Consider the following 17,924-nt stretch of genomic DNA (forward strand, 5'->3'; position numbering starts at 1 on the left):
GGAAATGAAGTTAAATGATTAAAAACTAAATTTTGTTTCTCAAGATAAGCTGCATTAAGTTCAAGCCACTTTTAGAAATGATGATGTCAACGGTTTATCCCTGAAAAACTAAGATTCCTTGTAATTTGGCCATGTCAATGAAATCTATTATGCATGATTAAGTGAATAAAAATGGGTAGTCCTGAACGATTTTTTTTTTAAGACTGGGAAACAAAAAGAAGGAACCAAAGGAGCTAAACCAGGATTGTAAAGAGGATATCTAATGATTTCCCTTTGAAACCCTCACAAAATTGCCTTAGTTTGACTAGAGGAATGAGAAGAGGCGTTCTCATGGTGGAGGACTCCGGTGGAGCTTTCCTGGGCAGAGAAGTGCTGGAGCTTAGATTAGCTTTCTCATAATCAGATGTTGTCATGCTTCAGCCCTCCAGAAAGTCAACAGCAAAATGTCTGGGGCATCTCAGAAACCTGTCGCCATGACTTTTGCTCCTGATCAATCCAATTCTGCCTTGACTGGACCACTGCCACCACTTGTTAGGCAGAATATGAATGGGGCTTTGCCTTCTGGGTCATTCTGAAAAAACCATGTTTCATCTCCCGTCACAATTCTTGGAAGACGTACTTCAGGATCTTGATTCCAGTTGTTTAAAATTTCTAGTGGAAGCTCTGCTCTTGTCTGCAGCTGATCTGGGCACACTTTAATTTTTCAGTCAGAGTTGCATAAGCTGACTCAGCTGAGATGTCTGTGGTGTTGGCTGTTATTTCCACTGTTCACCGTCGGTCCTCCTCAACTCTAGCAGGGACAAGGGTTAAGTTTTTCCTTGCCAGTTGCTGAGGATGGGCTAGCCCTCCAGGTTTCATCTTCAGTATCACCTCTTCTCTTTGTGACAAGAGTGATCCCTTTGTAAACTGCTGATTTCTTTGAGTCATGGTCTCCAAAATCTCTTCATAAAACCTCAGTGATTTCATCACTTTTCCACCCAAGCTTCACCGTAAATTTGATGTTTGTTCTTGCTTCAATTTTTATGGAGTTCATGTTGCTCTGATGGGGCATCTTTCCAAAATCAAGACTTATCTTTCTTAGTGTCTCAAACTAAATCTTGTTCAGACATGTTATACCAAGTCCATACAAGTTTATTTTGATGACAAAAAAAATTTGAAAGCCATACACATTTTTAAAAATAATTTGTACTTTCCCTAAACTGTTTGAAGATCGCTCATGCTTAATCTGATATGCTGAGCATGAAGAGGATGTCAGGGGCAGCAGTTAGGGTGCAGCAGGTTAAGTTGCTGTTTGAGTTACCCATATCCCACATCAGAACACAAGTTCAAGTCCTGGCTACTCCAGGCTTCCAATCCAGCCTCCTGCTTATGCACCTGGGAAGGCAGCAGACATGGCTCCGCTCAAGTATTGGGATCCTTCCCCCCTACATGGTGGAGCTGGGTGGAGTTCCAGGCCCCAGGCTTCACCCTGGCCTGATGCTGGCTCTTGTGGGCATTTGTGGAATGAACCAGCGATAGAAGATCTCTTTCTCTGCCTCTCTCTGTCAGCGTACCTTTCAAATAAACAAATATTTTCAAAAAGAAAAAAAAGAAAATATGTCAATAAACTTGAGAAAACATTAAATACTGAAAAATATAAAACTATGTGATTTACTCAGTTATTTCATTGTGCACATAAATTACCAAAACAATTGTTAAGATAGTTCATTAAAATATACTGATAATTTTTCTTAATTCATGTATTTTATGCTGACAACAGTCTTGCATTACATAACATAGGAATGCACTAATTTATAGATGACTCTGTGAGGTCAGGAAAGATTAAGGGGCATGCTCTGATAGTGGCCATACCAGAACTCGAAACCAGGGCTTCTGATTTTCCTTCAGTGATCTATTTAACGCATTGTTTCTAGTGACAAAAAGCCTATGAAACCAAAATAGTGAAAAATACAGAGTAGTGTTTTTTATTTTGAGAAGTTGAACTCTTCTTGTTAAATCTGTTTCTATTCTTTTCATCTATGTCCAGTTCCACTTTTTGTATAACAAATATCTACATTCTGCCCTCAGAGTTTCACAACTAAATCTAAAAATAGCAAAATGGCAAACAAAAGTTTGCCTTGTCACATGTGATCTACTTTTATTTATGGTGAAAGTGAATATCATATTCTTTAATCTGGTTGTCTTTGGCAGATAAGTTAATTATAAAATATGTATCTTGCTTTCCAAATGGTAATTAAGATATTTTAAGAAATTGTCGGATATTGGCTTTTTCTCACTTTTTTTTAACTTTTGAATCGTTTATTTATTTGTAGTATGTGGAATCAGGGTAATCTACATTTACTTTTTTATTTGGGGAAAATTATGAAGAGTCAAAGAATTTAAAATATAAACATCCATAAGAGATAGGCAAATTATAAAATTGTTTATGAAATTAGGCAAATATATTAAGGAGCATATTAGAAACCCATGGTCCAACTAAGTCATCCAATGACAAGTGCTAGTACTTATATGAATTACTGTGAGTGCCAGATACTCTTCTGGCTGGGTTACAGACAATAAGTCATTCAAACTCCTTAACAACCTGAATGAAGGAGGTCTCATTATCATCCCACTTTAAGGTCAAGAAAACTGACGCAAGAGAAGTTAACAAGTTGCCCAAAGAACATAGCTAAGAATGAGGTAGAAGCAGGAAGTAAGGCCAATATCCATTTCCTTAAAAACTGTCCAATAGAGGGATACAGCCAGTTAAACAGGGGTTTAAGTAGCCCACATCCTATATCAGAGTAGCAGTTCCCAGCTACCCTGCTTCCAATCCAGTTTCCTGCTAACGTACCTGAGAAGACCTAGGCTGATGACCCAAGTCCCCACCACCCAGGTAAGAGTGCTAGATGGAGTTCCTGGCTCCTGGCTTTGACCTCTTCCAGTTCCAATGATTTGGACATTTGTGGAGTGAACCAGCCAATGGAAGATAAGGTTCTTTGACTCTCCCTTTCTCTTTGTACTCTGCCTTACAAACAAGTAAATATTTAAAAAATAATAACTGTGGGGCTGGCGCTGTGGCACAGTGGGTTAATGCCCTGGCCTGAAGTGCTGCCATCCCATATGGGCGCTGGTTCAAGACTCAGCTGCTCCACTTCTGGTCCAGCTCTCTGCTATGGCCTGGGAAAGCAGTGGAAGATGGCCCAAGTCCTTGGGCCCCTGCACCCACATGGGAGACTCGGAAGAAGCTCTTGGCTCCTGGCTTCGGATCAGCGCAGCTCTAGCTGTTGCAGCCAATTGGGGAGTAAACCACTGGATGGAAGACCTCTCTCTCTCTCTCTCTCTCTCTCTCTGCCTCTCCTCTCTCTGTGTAACTCTGACTTTCAAATAAATAAATCTTTCAAAAAAATAACAAATAATAAATGTGCAATAGAGTCTTACAGGGATGTTGGACCAATCTGGGGACCTTATTTTTCAAGAGAAACTAGAAACCCAGATGTTTATTTGAATCTTTTAAATTTTAATGTGAAAAATTAATCAAAATATTTTAAAAACACAATATAATTCAAACTGAAAGTGGCTCCAGTCTAGATCTGACTATGAACCTCTAATTTACAACCTCTGGTTTATGTTTAAATGTCATGTGATGAAGATTTTCAGAGTTCCTAGAAATGTCCCAGATGGGCCAATGTTAGTTTGCCTCTCTGAGTCTTCCCCTCATGAATCAGAATCTATCTTCTGCCAGTGAGCACAAGCTAGTGGGATGCCCACTGGTAAAAGGGATATGTGAAATGGAAAAAGAGCATATCTCAGGGAATCTTCTAGAAACCCTAATAGTGAGAAAATAAAAGATTCAGCCATCCCAGCATGCTTCTGTCCAGAGCTACTTTGGGAGTTCCATTCCTAAGCAAAACCCAAACTGGTGCCATGAAAAAAAGCCTCTTTCTTTCAGAGCAGCTAAAAACATCATCTGGAAACTACCCCAGACGTGAAGCAGACTCTCAAATCAAGGCCAAGGTCAAAACCTGCAGTGCATTGCACTCCCATATCCCGGTAACAAGGCCATGATTTGAACAAGATGAATTCTAGATGGGGTAGGGTCTTTTCCCCTGTTCTATACTACTATTTTTTTCTAAATTGAGACAAATATGGCATATTATTTTGTTCATAAGAGTTTTTAGTTAAATCCCAAATGGATTCTCTTACTAAGAAATGTTGCTCGACTGATGATTGAAGATTTTTAATGGGTTCTCTATGCACATATTTTTAAAAATCTAACCTTGATAATACTTACCGTGTAATGATTTATTCTTGACTCAGATCTGGGGTCAGGTAATTCATTTACACATTGCAGTAATTTTATCTTCACAATAGTTTAAAAGGACAGACAGGATTTACTTGCATTGACAGAACTACAGAAAGGATAAACAAAGATTCAATCTAGGTCTTGTGGCTCCCGAGTCCACTGACTTTGCTCATTATACCAATCCACTTCAAATAAGCAGCATTTCCCTAAATCATGTAATCACAAACAGCCATAGACCTGAGTTTGGCAGAAATTAGCAATGAGTATCCATTGAGCTGAACTAAGAATCTGTTTATTTTGATACTTCATTCCCATAATAAATATAAATTTTATGTTTTAGTCCTAACTGGATGGAATAGAATAAGACAAAGTATTTCTCTAAGACAAATAAAATTAGTTGTCCTGTATAACAACCCCCCCCCCACTGTACTACTCATGTGACATTGCTAGATAGCAGAAACTGACCCTTATTTATCTTTGTAGTCCTATTTCTAACTGCTGCAAAATTGCCTTCAATTCAAATGCTTGTCTTTCTGAGAACAGATGAATGATTCAACAATAAAGCTAGAGATAGACAGATTGAGAGAGATAGAAAAGGTGAAGAAGGAGGGGGAGAGAGAGAGAGAGAGAGAGAGAATTTCTTGTGCTACACTACTAACCTACATGGTAACACACCAACAGATGCATCATCATCAAGTCCATCCCTTCAAGAACCGCTTGTATTTTCTACACGGGCGCATCCCTCCACTCCCCTGCGTGGCCCCACCATACCTCTTGTGCCTTCCCAGGACACGGCGTTTTTTATACTCTTGTCATCCTCCCTTTTCAGAAGCTACTCTCTGGAAAGTCACCAATATCTCTCCATAAGTCCAAATGTAAGCTCCATGCAACTTTATGCTACCTGGGACCTTGTAGAGCACATTTCTGCTTGCTACTGAGGAAATTCAGGCATTGAAGAGAAGTAGAGAACAGAGCCTAGTTGAACCTGAAATGCATCTAGGAGAAAGGGCATGGTGGGAGGAAATGGAGAGGGGGAAGTGCTAGAGACTGGAGGAAGAAGAGATTTGTGTATGATGAGCTTCAGTTAGCAGTCACCCATTGAGATATTATATTAAGCTTGCATATCACAACCGCAAATGTTGTGACAGGCGTCAAAAGCACTTTCCTCTCCAGACCACTTAGCACCCTTCTCTCCACTCCATTTCCTGGCGTTCCTATGTTGTGAGTCCTGAGGGCATGCAAGAGCCATTTCATGAACAGCAGAAGAGCAGGAGTGGAGAATTTGGGTTGGAAGTTTCAGAGGAAGCTACCATGAATCCCTAGAGCCGGCAGACAAGAATCTGGATCACATTGCCATCGCAGCAAGTAGGAGCTCCGCACCCTAAGCGGCATGGTGCAAGTTTTCATTGAGTAGTGAAGTGTAAGTTGAACAAGAGAAAACAAATACTTCCCATCTGTTCACATATTCATGTTCATAATATGTGTAAAATCCAAGAGAGCCATTCTTTTTATTTGTACAGAAAATAAAACCAAGGCATACTGAAATTAAGAAAGCTACTTCACAGAACCTGTGTTGGGTCACAGTGTGTTAAGCTGCCTCTTGCAATCCTACATTGCATCCCAAAATTCTGGTTGGAGTCCTGGCTCCTCTCTCTCTCTCTCTCTTTCAAATAAATAAGTACATCTTACAGGGAAAGAAAGAAAAAGGGAGGGAGGGAGGAAGGGAAGGAAATGAAAGGAGGAAGGAAGGGAGAAAGGGAGAAAGGAAGGAAGGAAGGAAGAAAGGAAGGAAGGGAGAGAGGCAGGGAGGCAGGGAGGGAGGAAGAAGGGCCTCCACAGAATTCATAGCCAGCTAGTGACTAGAAACACGATACAGTTCCTTTAGCATTTATCCCAGGACTAATTTGAACAGAACATACTGCATATAAAATTTTAATCATCTGGCAACAAATAATGTAGGGAAAGTAAAAATGAAAATATGAAGAAAAAGCCATCAGCAAACATGCACACATTTTTAAATGACTGAGATGAATATAATGAAGACAATGAGAAAAGCATTTTCCTGACCAAAATTAGACAATGTTATTTCCATAGTTCACACTCCTCATACAATTTTATTTTACTTACAGATATTAACAATGGTTGCTTTAAATATATGACATATATGATAATCCTGATATGCCATTGGGCTGTTTTCACATCTTGGTTCCATATGTGTATGTGTATGAACACATGATTGACCTCAGGCAGATGTCTTTATTAGCAAATGAGGATTAAATAAATGTCTTTGCAAACATTGTGAGAATGTTCTTAAAAAAAAATTCTAGGATCTTTGATTTTTTTTTTTTTTGAAAGACACAGAGTGAAAGAGATCCATCCTCCAGCTGCTCGTTCACCCACCTAAATGACTGCTACAGCCGAGGCTGGGCCAGGCCATAGACAGGAGCCTAGAACTCCATCTAGGTCTCCCATGCGGGTGGCAGAGACCTCATCAGTTACATGAGTACCTGTTGCCCCTAGGATGTGCATCAGGAGAAAGCTTGAATTGGAAGCCCAGGCAGGTAACAAACACAGGCACCCAGACATGGGATGCAGGCACCCAGGTAGCATCCCACAACTGCATCAAATACCCACCTTGTGTCTGTGAAAATACAGAGATGATGTGATGTGTGCAAGCAAGATCACTGCATATGAAGATATGCAAACAGAAAATTGTAGGGTAGTTTCATGCTAGAGCAGTTACACGCAGCAAAACCGTAATGCACCTTAGGAATACTCTCATTATTTAGGGTTTATTGAGGAGGACATAGTCTCTGTTATAAACAGAAAATTAAATTAATTTAAAAGGAAATTGTCAGTAATGGGACAAATGGACATTGTATATAACCTATTAATAGGATGCTGTGAGAGTATACCTTTCTGTGTTGTTCCAGCCAACGTGCATAATTTAAATCTAATCATGAGAAAACATTAAGCAAAACCAAATTGATAAGCATTGTACAAGATATCTGGTCTGTAACTTTTTTTAAAGATTTATTTACTTATTTATTTGAAAGTCAGAGTTACACAGAGAGAAGGAGAGGCAGAGAGAGACAGAGGTCTTCCATCCACTGGTTCACTCCCAATTGGCTGCAACGGCCAGAGCTGCACTGATCTGAAGCCAGGAGGCAAGAGCTTCTCCCAGGTCTTCCCACATGGGTGCAGGGGCCCAAGGACTTGGGCCATCTTCTACTGCTTCCCCAGGCCATAACAAAGAGCTGGATCCGAAGTGGAGCAGCCAGGACTCGAACCGGTGCCCATATGGGATGTTGGCGCTTCAGGCCAGGGCATTAACCCGCTGCGCCACAGCACTGGCCCCATGGTCTGTAACTTTCAAAAAGCCAAAGTTGAGGATCTGTTCTGAATCAAAGGATGTTAGCACAAATGACAATGGCATGCAACATATGGTTTAATTGAGCCTTTTGCTACAAAGAGCCCCATAGGGGAAATGACCAATAGGAGCTTGCAGCGTACTTGCACTATTCCTCTTGCCATGTGTCAATAGATTTGAAATTGTTTTAAGAGAAATCGATTCCAAAAAAAGGAGGTTATGTGTCTAAGTACCTGGCATAGTGACTGACATGTAGTAGGTGTTAAATGAGTGTCACCTCTCTTTCATTCCCACAGAAGAGCAGACAGCACTTTTAGTTACATAGGACTTGCTGAATGTAAAGTCTGCTAATTTAATGTTTTTTTTTTTTAATGAAAGGAAATATAGTTCAAAACTGTTAATAACCTTGTTAGATCATAAATCCCTAGACTTGAAAAATATGGTCTTCTTCATTCTTGTTTTACTTTCTGAGACTATCGTGGGACCTTGCATAAATCAGATGTCTAACAAATACTTCTTAGCTGAAGAAACTATTTGTGATCACTTCCTTCAAAGAGTTAAGTAGGGTAAGAATATTTCATCTGGGATGTTATTTGACAAGACATTGGCTGACATGCAAATAAGCTTTAGATCTCATTGTCAGAAAAAAACTGGCCCAAAGAGTTTAAGTATCTGTATTTAAATACAAAATTTAACTTGAAGCTTTTCTTCAGGAAAATGAAAAAGAGCAATTGTAATTGCTTTGTTGCTGCCCTGGTGGGTAGCAGACTGAATAACACCCACATGTGTTCTCCTATAGGCCCATGTATTTTCTATTAACCATCTTCCAATATTTTTGAGCTAATGTTCATGTTTAAATAACAATGCATGCTTCCCAGCTCAAGCCGTTTCACAAAAGGCTTAGGTTTTCTTTTTGTGCAGTCCTTTTTGGTTCAGCTGCTCTGAGAGAAACAGAATGAAATCAACCTCATTACTTGTGTATTTTACCACCTGATTTCAGAGATTCCTGCTTTGATTATTTAAAAGATGGCATAGTTCTATGATGCTGTTCCTGGCTGACATAAAGATTCAAAGCCTCGGATATGAATGTATGCTGATCAGATAAAGAGGCTACTTCAAGGACTGGTAATTTCTGAAATGGAGGTGCAGAAATAGGAAGCCAGCAACTCGCACCCACACCTTCACTTGTGGGAGCAACCTTTCCTCTCTAAATCTCCATCCTTCCTGCACCTACAAAGCAGTCCCAAGAGATTTCTCTCAGCAGGCTTCTCTTGGCTGTCCTCAGACTTGTTTTATGTGATTGCCGATTCAAGCTTGTTGATTCTCTCCTTCATCAAGCACACGCTTAGGTGAGAAAAGGCATGTGAGATGGCTTTTTAAAATCCCCTAGTGACAAGTGAGTCCCTGATGGTTAATGTCCTCAACGTTATCCAAGTCCTTCCTGAAAAGCAACGTGCCTGCCTAGGGATCTCCATCATTCCAGAACCAGAAAGTGACCCTGGACTTCTGCTCTTTTGTCTACTATTCCACAGCCATGATTTTCAGATGCCAAATAAAGTGGAAAAAAAAAAAGTGATTCCAAGAGCCCATTCAAACGTCATACAAGAACCTGGTCCAGTTTTCTCCAATAGAACTCTAGCCTGTTGCCACACAAAGTAAATAGTGTGTTCTCTGATTATAGAGACAATGTAAACATCTAAGAGCAATTGACAAAGTCCCTTAATACTTCTAGTAGGCCAGTTTCATGGAGAAGGTTAAAAAATTGTATTACCGCATTCATCAATAAAAACTGCAGTCAGGAAATTTTCCATCTATAGCATGTAGTCAGCCAGTTTTATGATAAATACATGATCTATTTGAAGATTGCCAATCTCAGTGATTCAATTATAGCTCTTTTATGACCAAAAGATGCTATATATAGTTTGTTCTAAGGTCAGTATGATCACTGTAGATTTTTACAGGAAACCTATAGAAAGTAGAATTTTTTAAAAAACTAGGCCAGTAGAATAAGAAAAGGTGAGGTAGATTAGGCAATATTACTCTTTATCCATGAATTATTTTCCTTTTGTTGTATGTAGTAAAAGTGTGCTTTTGCACCCAGTTGTAAAGGATTCGAAAAGGGTGTGCAGTATCCCTCATCAAATAGGAAGTTATCATTTGAGAAGGCAAAAAGCCATAATGCAAATTTTAAATTAGTATTAGAAAAAGCACCTACAATGGCTTTGATTATCCAGTCAGCTATGAATAGAATATTACTTGTTGGCTTTTATCAGTGTGTTATTTTGTTACTGCATTAAATTATTCATAATGTATAGTAATAAACCTACAGCCTTTGATATTCCAATGCATCTTTTTGTCTCCTGAAGACTGGGGTTTGAAGCACTACCTATTGATAAAAGAGCAAGGAATAAAATGGTCAGTTCACACCTCAGCAAACTTCCTAACCAGAGCCTAATAGCAATTTATTATGTATCTTTAAAATGCAATTACAGTACCTGAAATTTTTCAAAGAAATGCTTCACTAAGGTGAGACAAACCATGACTTGGCTGAGATTGTGTTTAACTTCATGAATAATAGCACATAAACATGCACAGTACACACTCAAGCTAACCACCTAGTTGTCTGTCTTCATAGTGCGAAAGCAAGGAATCTAGCACACTGAGGAAAGTAATTCAACACCCGTGTCACACTGGTCACCTTTAATGGCTGTGCTCCCTCTTTTTGCATGAAGCCATCAGTAATAGGGTGGCTCTTCTTAAGGCTGACCACGAACCGAACAGGCTAAATGGCACTTACTTTTGCAAATGGCTCTGGCAAGTGTTAACTACTGGGTGATTTTTGTTTCGCTGTTTTCCAGAAGGGATGACTGGTCATGAAATTCCCATTCTTGCTCTAATTGTACATCGAAAGAGGTTGGTGCATCCAAATTGAAAGGCCCAGTACAGATCTGATGAAAGGGCACTCCGAGGCCGCACATGGAGGTAGGCACGAGGTAGCAGAGCAGGAAGCACCTGCTGAGCCAGCAAGACAGGAGAAACGGTAGTTTGCAGTCCGGGATCTCTTCTAAAGAGTTTGCACTTCATTATGTAGGCAGTAGAAAGTATCAGATCCTCCGTGTAAAATAGCGAGAGCGTCTACATCCTAACATCCAGGAATGTGTGCAGTGCCATGCTCTCTCCTGTCTGTGGATGGCCTGCTATACAGACCTGACCTTTCTTTCCACGGCACCTTTTGCTCTAATCATTCTCGCTTGGAATTCTCTCTCCTCTCTTCTGCGTCCGTTTACCCTGACCACCTCTCAGGAACTCAAAACTAAGCCACCTGTGAGACTTCTCCTTCCAGTTCAAAAGTCCTTCTTATGCTTTAATTACCATTTTAAATTGATTTTAGGCGTATGATTTAAATAGCCCTGCAGTCCAGCTCCACTTCACAAGGGATTGCTTCTAAGCATTGCTACCCAACAGACAGTAGTTGCAAGGTCTCTGGGCGAACACGTGATTCATGCTCTTTACTGTGATTACTTTCATCTCTCCAACTGACTTAGTACCTAGTAAGCACCGAACAAATTAAGGTTAATTGTCATGCAAAATGCCTTGAAAAGACTACACTATACTACGCTACAGAAACTCAAGTTATTGTGTATGCAGAAGGTACAAACAGAGCAGAGGGCCATGAATTTTATATTAGCGGAGTAAGTATTTCAGAGTAACAATTAAGTGCTTTACGGGACCCGAGGAAGGAAAATACCCACAAGTAGATGAGGCTGCGTTGTTTTCTTACTGAGACGCCTATAAAGGGGTTCCATCATGTACCAATCCATGCAGCTGACGGCAGACGCACGGCCAAGTCCCTGCGAATGGATGAAAAATTTCATAGCAACAGGAAGCTGGCAGGACCCAATCCTGTATTTCCAGGACTGAGATTAAGGTAGGTTGTTAAACTTACGTTGCATGTTTTTTTTTTCTTTCTTCCTGTCACATACAATAATGTATGTCCTTAACAACAAATCACACAAATGATTATAAATTTGATGAGTTATAAGAGTTCCTTTGCCACACCCAGAGTAGTCTTCATTTACTTCCACCTTTTTAAATTCTTCCTTGTAGGTTTATTATTTTCACAAGAGGCCCGAGGCAAAACCCTCCTCTCAGTGCTCTGTATATCACTTTCATCAGTTATCTGCCCGGTACCTTCTACATAGTAAGACACTTGTCTATGTTGCAATAGTAACAGAAATCAGTGTGTTTCTGGCTGCACGTTTTGCTAAAGAAGAAAAAATGTTAAGAGCAGAGTGGATGAAGGAGTTTCCACAAGGTCTAATATGCTGAACTCGTATTATTTACATTTGGCACTGTGATCAGTAGAAAAAACAGGCTCAGCTATGGATTACCGGTACAAATGTTATCATCCACAAGGTCAGAACCTCTCTCAGCCAGGTTTGCCAACTACAAAATGGATATAATGGTATGGATTTACCAGTAAAGTTAAAATGGGAAAAATGTTTAACATCACCCACAAGTCATCCTCCACGGTCAACATGTCTTTTTCCTTCCTTCTTTCTCTTGTTTTTCTGCATGTGAATAATTGGGTTGTTACACATTTCTGTGAACACTTACTTAACACTTAGATGTTCTACAACACTGTTTTCAAATATGGCAGCCAATAAGAATTATCTGGAAGATATTGGTTTGTTTGTTCAGTAGAGATGAGCACAGCTTGCTCAGGTTGGAGGTTGCAATTTGTATCCTGAGACGATGGCCAGGAATCCGTATTTGAAAATGACTCCCTGATCAGGTGATAGTGATAAACGGGTAGGGTTGGGAATGACTGAGTTAGCGAGCTAGAGATTGCTATTATGCTCTCTAATTTAAAGGTTACTTTAATGTTTGACATCTGGTTGGGGAAAAGATCAACAAGGCAGACAATCATCAAAAAGTTCTGCTTCTACTATACTTTCTGGATTAGTTTCTTGAGGTTGGAGGAATCATGATTTTTAGTGCCTTGTTTTCCCTTCAGAGTCGTATGGTACTTAGTGATAATTTTTTGAAGTTGCATGCTAAAATGCAGTCTCTTGATTCACACTAAAATTAATGGTTACTGCTAGTCTTTAAATATTTAAGATAAAATCTGCTCAGACAAGTCCTGATCCTATCCTTCATATAAATCCTGACTACTATAGGCTGTTATTATCTCTTTCAAACACCATGGGAACGGTACAATCATTAATGTGGATACAGACATCTAAGATTACTCAAATGGACGCAAAGATGAGGGTTAATAAAGAAAATGGTGCAGCAATCATTTGAAGCACTTTTTGTGTTAGATTTTCCAGAATATCATCAGCATTAAATGCATCTTGATGCTAAAGCTCACAACTACAGCTGCACCAACTAAAAATATCGATAGGCATTACTTTGAAGCCCTCTGATCCAATACCTGTGATGGCCTCAAAATTGTATAATCAGGAAAAATATAGGTGCCATTTATTTAGTGCTTGCTTAATGAAAGGCAATATGAAAGAAATTTATTCACATTGTGTAATGCATGCAACACATGTGGAAGGTAGGAACTCTTTGCATTCTATCAAAACAAAAACAAAAACTGTAAAACAAACATCAGGCTTGGAAAAGGTACCTAACTTGTCCAAGACATGACTAGTAGTACCTAGCTTTCTTAGGGAGGTTTGGCTCCTAAAGCTAATGTTCTGTGGGTCACTCCCATATATAAATCTGAACCCCCAAAAACAGAAGACAAAGAGACTGGGCTCTGCCTAGGAAGGGAAATTGTATATCCCTGAAGAGACCCACTCCCCACCAAAAGGAATGATGTTCCAAACAGTGCACCCCGCCAGCTCTGGACCTTCGACGTAAATAGAGTGGGAGATTGTGTGTCAGATCTACTGGGAAGTTCTTAGTGCTCCCCAGCTCCTCCTGGATAAAAAGAGCTCTCCTGGTACTTGGGATTTCTCCTTCAGAACTTGGCCCAGTAGCTTAAAGCTTCAATGCCTATTCCAAGCCTCTTCCCCCAGGGAGGTGTAACACTTAAAACCGTCATCCGCCATTCACATTTGAGTTTTGACCTGGGGATTACAAAAGAGGAAAGGAGGGCACTAGAGCCTGACTGGGGAGAGGAAATCTCCGAGAATAGAGCTGCCTCCCTTGGCAGCCCTCACCCAACAACGACGTAGCCTAAAGCTGGCCTCGCGTGCAGCACCCTACGAGCTGGAATAAGCGAGAGAATTTCCATTAGACACGATCTTCTCGTCCCAGATTCAGGAACTAACCCCCCCCCCAACCCAAGAAGCCCGAAGCTGCCGCACATCGGGGTGAGAGTGCATATTTATTTCACTTCTGCCTTCCACATTTATGTAATCACTTTCCCCCAAGTCATTGCTTGTAGGGAAACTGTTTTCAGATTTTTAGAAGTCCCTCCAGAAATCTTTTGTAGAGGAAAACTTCTGTACCTACCTATAACTAAACAGTACACTTTAACACAAGCAGTTGGAGTTCATTGCCATCAACTCTGTATCTCCTGCTCATTCACTTTATCCACTCAAAGATCCGAATGCACCATTTGTTGCTGGGGAGGAACCACAGGAAGTTCTTATGGTGGTCACACTTTAGGGGAGAGAATTAGCACTGAGGATTTTCCTCCCGGAGAGAGCTGTAGGGGGCAGATTAGGTAGCTGCATAATCTCTGGGCTGTCTTGCCTGCTTTGCTTTCCCTCTGACAAATAGAGAGCCACCTAGGAACCGTTTCCAAAGAGGCCTTCAAAGGTGTGCACAGGAATTTCTGACGGAAGGGATGAAAGGTAATTTGATGTTATCTGGCTAGTGGTGGCTAGATGTGTTCTTCTGATAGAGGACATCAGCAATAATATGTGGTGAAAAGACTTCCTTTGGAGAGTATGCGTTGACATTTATTCCACAGGGCTATCTGCTATCGTCTGTGAAACTGAGTTTAAATCTAAAAAAGGTGTCCTATGAGTACATGGAACTGTAAGGATGCATGGAGCATGGACTAATATTTTTCAAATTTAGTAAGGAAAATAGATTTGCATTAAAAGATGCTCTAAAACATGGACACTGCAAAAAGTGCATAGAAATATAATGAAAATAAGTTTATTTTGGTGAAAATAGAAAACCATGTAGGTTTTTCTTAATATAATTATCCATGAACTTTGTGAAGACCCTTTGTGAGACCAATAAAAAATGTAGTTTTTAACTTTTTTTTCCCGTAATTGCAATGATCTCATTAACAGTGTAAAGGACAGTGGCAGCTGGGTATGTGTAGGGGTGACTGGGGTATACCTACCCCACGGCAGGAGCACTGTTGGCTGAACCCTGGGATGTTTATTGACTATTCTGTAGCCGTAAACAGCCATTGTTGCTAACGAAGATAATGTAGTAACAGGCACACATGTTCTTGTTAAAAAGCAGAATTAAAAAACACATACATTTGTGTCCACCAGCAAAAATGTAAACAGTCTATGATTTCAACTATTGAGCAAAAGAACATGAATGAGATAGGGTCGTGTTAATATCCGGTTCAATTTACAGATATTTTATATAGTTTTCTTTGTTTGCCAATATGTGTATTAAATGGTTATATTTTATATTTTGAAATTATAAGATATTTTCAAACTAACATGCAGAAAACTTTCAGTGATCTAGATTTATCTGTTAACCTAATTAAATCATTGATTTTTGAATTATTTAAATATACTTAATCTTATTTTTACTCAGACTCATGTGTTAGATTGATGAAGGGATAATTTAACATGGAAAACTACTAGGCAGGGTTGGGGAGGAGGGGAGAGGAAGAGGTTGGCGTTCTGGCCAAGTGGGTAAAGTTGCCACCTGCCACGCCAGCAACCCATATGGGTGCAGTTGGGAATCCCAGCTGATCCTCTTCTGATCCAGCTCCCTGCTAGTGTGCCTGCGAAGGCAGTGGAAGATGGCCCAGGTCCTTGGGCGCCTGCACCCACGTGGGAGACCTAGATGAATTTCCCAGCTCCTGGCTTCGTCCTGGCCCAGCCATGGCCATTGTAGCGATTTGGGAAATGAACCAGCAGATGGAAGATCGATGTCTCTCTCTGTGTCTCTACCTTTCTCCATAACTCTTTGAAATAAAAATAAATAAATAAACAAACTGCAATGTGGCAGGAGAAATGAAAAATCAGGGCATAGTGCAGTGCCAAACTGAAGTGGCAGGGTTAAGGGTTTTATTAAAAAAAAAAAAAAAGATAAAGAGGAACTACTGGATCATCTGTGAATGTCTCTGCATAAGCTGAGAGTGGGGTGCATTTAACTTTTAATGACATTTATTATGGTAGCATTTTAAAAGTTTTTGCTGGCATTGAATATACCAGGAACAAGAATTTTAAAAAATGTATTCTAGGAAGTTAATGGTAACATAGAAAGAGAATATTTCTTACTTTTGCTTTATTTTTCTTTGTTTGCTTGTCTGTTTTTATCTCCATTTGTTTTGACCCTGGATTGCAAAATATAATATCTTGTTCTGAGACCTGGACTGTAGATGGTAAAACAGAGTTTGAATGAGATACACCAACAATTTCAGTATCGTTACAGGGCCTACCACTCTTCACTGTTGGCTTGATTTAATTCTGGCTTGTTCATAGCTGGCCTTTCCACACAACTTCCCAAGCAAATCAGGGACAGGCCACGGGCGGGACTTCAGGGTTCTACCTGATTCACCTATTTTCTGAATGGGGAGAAAACACACAGATCACACCAGCAATCTGAAACATCCAATAGTTTTCCAAATGCAGAAGGAATCTTTGGAGTCTTCATGGGGAATCATGAATGCATTTTAAAGTACTTAAGCAAAAACAGGACTTAAAGAGTGAAATAGCTTTCAATGATGAAAGTTTAATTGCTGCTTTGCCTCCTGATCACTGAGTGACCAGTAACTTCATTTCTGAGCCTGGGTTTCTCTTCTGCTCTTAAGTTTCCAAATAAAGTAATATTTTCTCAAATGCTACAGGAAACTAGTCTCACACACGTAATTAAATTGGAGTTTGGTTGTGCTAGTCCTTGAAATGGGGAAGGAGATGGGGTGGAAGGAGAAACAGTACAAAAATGGGAAGATACTTGATATCTTGATACTTAAATGGCAGTCTGCCTTTCTCTTTGTAAGCCTTGGCTATTTAAGCATACTATCGATCTACCCTGTTTCACATGCTGTGATCTTAAAAAATAAAGTAAAATACACTTGAATCTATCATCTAAAAGGAAAAATTAATTAACTGCTCAAGTGCATGAAGTAGCAAGCAATTGTAAAGTTTTGCACAAAAATAAGATGATTTCAACACTTTTCCTCTACGAGCTTACCAACTCATCAAGAATCATAAAATAGGTTAGGAGATAATTGCAAAATGAGATTTAAACATTTAAGAATAATATATAATATGTATAAAATATTTAATTATGTCTGACTCACTGTCATACATTAAATATGTATAACATTATATATATTTATATATGCTGTAGAGGAAGCTATAAAGGAGTTGGTTAAGATGTAGAGGAGAAGTGGGTATGACAGAAAAAAGACTGGAAATACACCTTAATTTGCAGCCCACATTCTTGATTTTATTCCAGTGGCAAATAAGAGCTGTTTGCAACTTTCTCATTAAAACATCCCAGTCTGCTGCCAAGACACCAGCCATTAATGCTACTTAATAGAAAACTCTTACTATTGCAGGGCATTATACCAAACACTGCCACATATCATTCCATTTATGCATGAGAACCATAGTAAGGGGCATATACTTGTCTCACAGGTGAGTACATTAAAGTTTGAAAAACAACCAACAAGAGGTGAAACTGAGATCTAAATTCACACCTGGATGATTCTAAAAACAATGCTCTTAACCTCTATAATTTGATCACCTCCAAGGTTAAAGGTTCAATAGGTTCAAAAGGTTCAATACACTTTTAAAAATTTACTGTATTTATTTGAAAGAGTTACAGAGAGAGGTAGAGCCGGGGGGGGCGGGGGTTCTTCCATCAGCTGTTCATTCCCAAAATGACCATAAAGGCCAGAGCTGAGCTGAGCTGAAGCCAGGAACCAGGAGCTTCTTCTGGGTCTCCCATGTGGGTACAGGAACCCAAGGACTTGAGCCATTTTCCACTGCTTTCCCAGGTCATGGCAGAGAGCTTGATCGGAAGCAGAGCAGCCGGGACTTGAACTGGCACCCATATAGGATGCTGGCACTGAAGGCCAGGGCTTTAACCTGCTGTGCCACA

At 39.8% G+C, this 17,924-nt stretch overlaps 1 protein-coding gene across 6 annotated transcripts in view; it reads left to right on the forward strand.

Moving 5' to 3' along the window:
* Positions 1 to 11,239: 11,239 nt before the first annotated feature.
* Positions 11,240 to 17,924, forward strand: part of LOC138848472 (uncharacterized) — a 749,635-nt gene continuing 742,950 nt past the window's right edge. For all 6 annotated transcript variants that reach the window (XM_089325513.1, XM_089325508.1, XM_089325509.1 and 3 more), the window contains exon 1: positions 11,240 to 11,583. In XM_089325513.1, the coding sequence (XP_089181639.1) occupies positions 11,414 to 11,583 (170 nt within the window). In that variant the 5' untranslated portion in view covers positions 11,240 to 11,413. The remainder of the gene's footprint in view (positions 11,584 to 17,924) is intronic.

Source organism: Oryctolagus cuniculus, chromosome 2 (genome assembly GCF_051225735.1).
Source record: "Oryctolagus cuniculus isolate XC-2025 breed Fujian yellow rabbit chromosome 2, ASM5122573v1, whole genome shotgun sequence".
Lineage (NCBI taxonomy): Eukaryota > Metazoa > Chordata > Mammalia > Lagomorpha > Leporidae > Oryctolagus > Oryctolagus cuniculus.